Below are 6,845 nucleotides of genomic sequence, written 5' to 3'. Positions count from 1 at the left end.
AGGGGGCGGGATTACGACGTCCATTTGACACTCCTCATTAGAACTAGAGATTCTCTAGTTTCAGTAAGGCTGGAAAACGAAGGATGAGCCAATACTTCCTCCAGACGCATGCGTACCTTAACAAGGCGAGCTCCCCCACCCCCATGAAGCAGCTGGCGCCGCACTGTGACCATCCGAGCAGTAGAGCGTGCAGGGTAGAGCGACAATGTTATGCGTTAGCATTTTATTTTTTCCTCGAAAGGCCGCTGTGTTACATACGTCACATCCGTTTCCACACAGTTGTTTTTCTGGCGGGCTGTACGGAAGAGCGAGAGGGATGGGGAGTGAGGATAACGAGGCCGAGGTTGAATTCCCCGAACAGTTCCGCTCCTACTCGGAAAATGAAAAGCATTGGCAGGCGCGGCGCGCCTTCATCGTCCGCAATATCTCGCCAGGAGATGTGGCGGCGCTTTCTCCTCTGCTCATAGATCACTTACTCTCGCTCTCTATGGTTTGGGCTAATCACCTCTTCCTGGGATGCAGGTACCGCCCTTCTTCCTCCCCATGTCCACTCAGAGGGGCTGAAACTCTCTCGCTTTCTTCTCAAGGACGTTTCTCCTTGTGATTATTTTACTCCAAGCCTTTTTACGGGTCCACGACAGGCTGAAATTCACTAGGTGAAGCTTCCCCATCTGTCTTTTCCTGCTTGGGAAATAGTTCTATCTGTTATATTTTTACCTACTACACAGTAAAAAGTTCATCCAGAAATGAAGTATAACCATACCCCAAATGCCTGGACAACAAAGAGCCTTGTGGTACCTTATGGTTTTATTATTTGTTGTGTTTGCTGCTACAGGTCAACGCAGCTACTTCTTTTGAAGCTGTCTTCTATAAGTGAAGCAGATGAATATGTTTAACGTGTTCCTGTTGCCCCACTAGTCTGCATGGTTGCTGTAATTAAAAATGGTTAACTAGCGCTTGTAAAAGGTTGCTCATAAATGATTGTGAGCTGAAGAGTTGAAGCGTATTTCTGTCCCTACAGTCATGATGTGTGTTTTCAATATGGGACAACTATGACACAGATTTTGAAAAATGCTCAGATGCACCATAATTCTATGTATGTTGATTCAGAAACGGTGCAATGCAATCACATCTACTCAGAAATAGCCTTGAATTCAAAGGGGCTTACTCCTGTGTAAGTAGAGTTAGGATTGCAGTCTTGCCGTGTTCAAAGGTGCTTATGCTCAGGTAAGTGTATTAAGGATTGCAGCCTTAAAAGGAATTTGGAGAATTGGAGTGATCCCTATTAAGGCTGAATAGTGCATAATACATGCATCTCACCTTTCATGACTCTGCTCAAGGCATGTTATCTTGATGAACCATTGTAAAGGTGTGAAACTGTATGGCCATTCTTTTCATTATAAAATAATTTGCTTTCAGTTTAGAGGTTCTTGCCAGGAGGTTCACAAGATCAGCCCAGCAAACTGAAACTTGAAAGTGGGGAGCAGAAGAAAAATACTAGAGCAAACTTAGCAAAATTCTACTGCTCTTCTGATTGGCTAAGTGGGTGTGGGATGGGAATAATGCATATAAGTGAAACAGGCAAGGGAGCAGCTAGAATAGTTTGACCTTGCAATGCTGTAAAAACCTAAAGAGAAGAAGAATTAGAGAAAGTGCTGGAATTTGGAAGCCAGGGTGGAGAGTGCTGCAAAAAATCAGTACTCCAGCGGCAAAGGGAAGTGTAGAAGCAAGAAAGCTGGAAGCTACACTGCCAGTGAACTAGAATGAGCTGGAAGAAGTTGCTTCATTGCTAGGTCCGACAAAACTGGAAAGTCTTGACCAGTTGTGGAAAACTTCTGGTCCATGGGCCTAATTAGGTCTTCTAGGCCTCTAATGTTTGGTCTGTAAGGCCATTTTGGGCAAACCACACCCACCTGTAAGTTACCAGCCATCATATAACATCAGGCACAAACAGTTATCTCCAGTCTAAGCACTTTGTCTAAGAATCATATCCAATGCTGGTATTCTGCTCGAGTAGCAGACTTAAACTTGTGCAATGGAACTTTCTCTTGCACTCTTCTTCTCTGCGGCCCCTCATGCATCCTCAAAATGATGAGGGTTGAAGGATGTTCTGAGGACAGGCAGGAGAGGAAATGAAAGGACAACTCTCATTGTGCAAGTGAATATAACCTGAAATTTATGTGAATGCATTTTTCCATTTTATGTTCTTCTTTTAATTGCTGTTATGGTTAAAATTGTTTTCAAATCTTTTTCTCCCTTGAAGTACAATGGCAAACTGTTTTAACTGCTGCTTTTCAAAGCATTTAGTAAAAAAAAACTATATTTATTGTTGGTTTAAACTTGGGCTGATGCTTTGATTTTTACTTCATGCCTAATTGCCCTCCCACCCTATCTAGTATAGTGACTTGGCTGGGATGCTAAGTCCCACAAGATATAGAGCTGTGTTTTGGAGGCAGCCAGGAAAACTAAATATTCATTTGGTGGCAGCAGTGAGGATTACAGGAGGAGTTGAGGTAGATGATTTGTTTGCCTCCCCACCCTCTCACTGCGTAGACTACAGCCTGTGTCATAACAGTTACACCAACAACTAGCGGCATGCAGAAGATCTCTGATACTGTTAACACAATATAGGCAGCAAACATATCTAAATATGCATGAAGCTTAGAAATGAAGATTTTAAAAATATAGCAACAGCTGATGTATGGGGCAGGATTGGGAGAATCCATGGCAGAAGAATAGCCAATTCCAAAGCTCTCCTGGGCTCAAACTGGCAGGGCAGATGGTGGTGGCTTCTTACTTTTTTTCCTCTTCACATTTCCTTCCCACACTATCCTTCTTTAATCTTTTCCTTCCCTCCTCCTATGAGAGGGAAAATTGCTACATCAATCCTCCCCATTCTGGGGGCATGTCCAGTGAAAAAAGTGTATCCCCAGAACACCTCTTTTTTATCCTTTGTACTGCTAGAGCACTGACAACAGAGGAGCAATGAGAGTGGAACACCACTACAGAGTGGCATCTGAGAATGGACCTCTATTTATGCCTGCAGAGAAGGAGATCTGCTATATTCTGTGATCCCTGGGAAACCCTCCCAGGCACCATAGGATTGCACTCTAAATCTGAACATAATTGCACTCTAAATCTGAAAATAATTATCTAGCTTTTGAGCCTTATTGTAGGATTTGCCACCAACTTTTCAAGCTTATTTCATCTGTTAAAATTGACCCTTTTTCTTTTAAAATAAAAGCTCAGATTCTTAAAGCTATCACATGTAAAAAGTAATTTGAATATTGTGTGCTTGCAATATTTTGCCTACCAGTTGCATATAGGTATTGAGAAGCCTATATGCTATTTTTAATTTAAAAATCGAGTTGGTCTAGAGCAGCTTAATTTTCACTACTCACCCTTTCAGGCTTTTTACTTTTAATGTATGTTGCAGTTTCAACTTCTAAAACTACAAGGGCATGAACTGTGAGTATAGAAAACGGAGACTAGCAATGTATCAAAGTACTGCATAAATATCTCATTAACTCTAATTTTTATTGTTCAGCTACAACAAAGATCTCTTGGAAAAGGTAACTGAAATGGCTGAGGGGATTGAAGTTGAAGATGCTCCACATTTCACAACCCGTGATGAATTAATGAAAAAGGTGACTATTCAGGGTTTTGGAACTCTTTAGGTAGGGAACCTGAAATGCTGAATGAACGTACTTTTGAAAACACTAAAACAGGTTTGCACATACATGGGTGACAGCACTAGTAGGATCTCTTAATACTCAGAATTATTTCAATTGGAAACAAGAATGTTATGATCCTGTGCTGAATATTTTATTGTAGCTCTGCAAAAGTGACTTCGCTCTCTCTTTTAATATTATAGTACTTTGGAAAACTGCTTTCATGAAGCACAGATTACATTTGGGAGTTATACCTAATAATGTAAACATATTTGGGCTGTTTCCCATTTACACCAGTAGAAAGCAGTTATATTCATGAATGTCAAGGCATCCAGCTTCCCCCCCCCCAAAAGCAGAACCTCTTGAAGAGTATGGGATATGGTGCAGAGGGCTGCAGTAGATGGGGGAGATTTGGTTTTAAAAAAAAATGGATGCCCCTGCCTTGTTTCCACTGCTGCAAAACCACTATTGGGTACAACCTTTTGCTTTTAATTTTCTTAAAAGCTATGGGATGCATCCAAAGTAGCACTAAGTCAGTGCAAGGATTTCCAGTTATGCAATGGGACTTCTTCCCTTCCCTCCCCCTGCCAAGCACCACCTAAATCTGTTCTAGAGGTTCCCCCAATCCTCTGGAGCAGGTTTGGAAAGGGCATGGGTGGAGGAGGAGGAAAGTCTCAGTGCACAAGCGGAAGTACTAATGGAGTGTGTTAGTTGGTTACTGCCCTGTTTACTTACATAACCTGATGCCATTATAAACTTCACATGTTCTATCTCTATAGCTGCAGAGGAAAGACTGAATACAAACATGCATCTTTAGGGACAAGCTGAAAAAACTAGAAGCAGATGAAAGGCTTCCACTGTGAGAATAGGTTGCTGGATCAGATGGGCCATTGGCCTGATCCAGCAGGCTCTTCTTATTTTCCTGTGTTCTTACCAAAATCACTCATTTTCTCTTGCCTGACAGATCTCTTTCTTCCTCTGCCCATATACTAGTTGCCCTCACTTTTCTAAGCTCATATTTTTAACTATTCACAAAATATAGAATTTTGGGGCAAATACAGCACTATACTAAACCTTTTTTAAACAACAATATGTTTTTAACCTTTTTGGGTTTTTTAAAGGTGTCTTAAAGGCTTTTAAAATGTTTTTAAAGATGTTTTGTTTTAATGTATTTTAAAGTCTGTTTTTATGATGTTTTAAAATGTTTTTAGTGCTTTTGTTTGCTGCCCTGGGCTCCTGCTGGGAGGAAGGTCAGGCTATAAATCAAATAATAAATAAGTAAATAAATAAATAGCATTTTGATTATTGCATAGCCCTACAATATCTTAAAATACTACGGAAAATTGCCCCAGTATACATATTGTGCTAAGCATATAGCAGAGGAGGTGAAAACCAGTTTGATCTGTTGTGTTATAAGCGTCAGAAAAAGAATCAAACAGTGTAACATGTCAAGTATTCACTCATCAGACTATATTCTCAGTTATATTATAAAAATCACAGTTTTGTATTTGTAACACTAACATAGGATAATGCTGTGTTCAAGGGCTCATTCATTTATGATCATTTTAGTGTATGGTAGCCACAGGGGAAACTAGTGCTGAGTTCAGCAATTCATATCATGCAAAGATTTATGATTTCATATGTATGTATGTTGGACTGTAACTCCCAACATTCCTGATCATTGGCTGTGCTGGTTGGATTTGGGGGTTGGGGGGTTGGAGCACTGCAACATCTGGAGGGCTGGCTGCCAAGGGCTGAAATGATTAAGTGAATCAGCCATTAGTCTGGAGCTATTTTCTTTTTAATTACTTCTTTTAGAATCACTTATAGCTGAATAAACTGGGAGTAGGGCTTTAGTTAATCTACCAGGATAAATTACAGGTTTTGAGAACAATCATGCCCTCTTGAAGGATTTCTGGTAGCTGAGGATCCTAGTTTAATTCATTAACAAACTAAACATTTTTAGGATCATTTCATTATTTAAGATAGATGTGACTGTGATAGACTTAACTGACTTCTACTGTACACTTTTCCTTTTAAGAATCGGCTCTAGTACCCAAGAGAAGAAATGCCAGATTTCATCCTGCTGCACAATTCGGTTACATGGAAGACTGTAATCTGGATACTGCAAGAAGCATCACTTCTGAGATGCATTTTAAATCAGGCTGGTTTTTTTTATTTTTCTGGATACTCATTTTAGAGGGTTTTTAATGTATATATCTTGATTCAGATTAAAAATGGTACTAAAGACTCTTATTCTTCTCCCTTTAATCACCCCCTCACCGAAAAGCCCTTCTAGCATATGTGCATATTCTAGCATATTCTGCATATGTGTTCCAGTCATGACAAAGAAGCAAAGTTTCTAGATATTCTAAATGACTATTCCCTAGACCAGTTGGTCATGGAACCGACCAGAGGGACGGCAACCCTGGACTTAATCCTCAGTGGGGACCGGGACCTGGTGCGAGATGTAAGTGTTGTCGAACCGATTGGGAGCAGTGACCACAGTGCTATTAAATTAAACATACATGTAACTGGCCAATTGCCAAGAAAATCCAACACGGTCACAAAAATGAGGGGATTGGTAAAAAGAAAGCTGAAAAACAAAGTCCAGAGGGTCACATCACTCGAAAATGCTTGGAAGTTGTTTAAAAACACTATATTAGAAGCTCAACTGGAGTGCATACCGCAGATCAGAAAAGGTACCGCCAGGGCCAAGAAGATGCCAGCATGGTTAACGAGCAAAGTCAAGGAAGCTCTCAGAGGCAAAAAGTCTTCCTTCAAAAAATGGAAGTCTTGTCCAAATGAAGAAAATAAAAAAGAACACAAACTCTGGCAAAAGAAATGCAAGAAGACAATAAGGGATGCTAAAAAAGAATTTGAGGAGCACATTGCTAAGAACATAAAAACCAACAACAAAAAATTCTATAAATACATTCAAAGCAGGAGACCATCTAGGGAGACAATTGGACCCTTGGATGATAAGGGAGTCAAAGGTGTACTAAAGAACGATAAGGAGATTGCAGAGAAGCTAAATGAATTCTTTGCATCTGTCTTCACAGTGGAAGATATAGGGCAGATCCCTGAACCTGAACTAACATTTGCAGGAAGGGATTCTGAGGAACTGAGACAAATGTGAAATTGCTGATCTGCTAACTAAAATATGTAACTTGT

At 40.3% G+C, this 6,845-nt stretch overlaps 1 protein-coding gene across 1 annotated transcript; it reads left to right on the top strand.

Annotated features, from left to right (window-relative positions):
* The first annotated feature begins 200 nt into the window (after positions 1-200).
* On the top strand, positions 201-5,922 carry CDKN2AIPNL (CDKN2A interacting protein N-terminal like). Its single transcript, XM_061617114.1, has 3 exons — positions 201-522; positions 3,548-3,647; positions 5,713-5,922. The coding sequence occupies exons 1-3, from the start codon at positions 206-208 to the stop codon at positions 5,722-5,724; spliced, it is 429 nt and encodes a 142-aa protein (XP_061473098.1). The 5' UTR covers positions 201-205; the 3' UTR covers positions 5,725-5,922.
* The last annotated feature ends 923 nt before the right edge of the window (positions 5,923-6,845 follow it).

This window comes from Rhineura floridana, chromosome 3 (assembly GCF_030035675.1).
Source record: "Rhineura floridana isolate rRhiFlo1 chromosome 3, rRhiFlo1.hap2, whole genome shotgun sequence".
Classification (NCBI taxonomy): Eukaryota; Metazoa; Chordata; class Lepidosauria; order Squamata; family Rhineuridae; genus Rhineura; species Rhineura floridana.
This window is presented reverse-complemented; position numbering and strand designations above follow the sequence as displayed.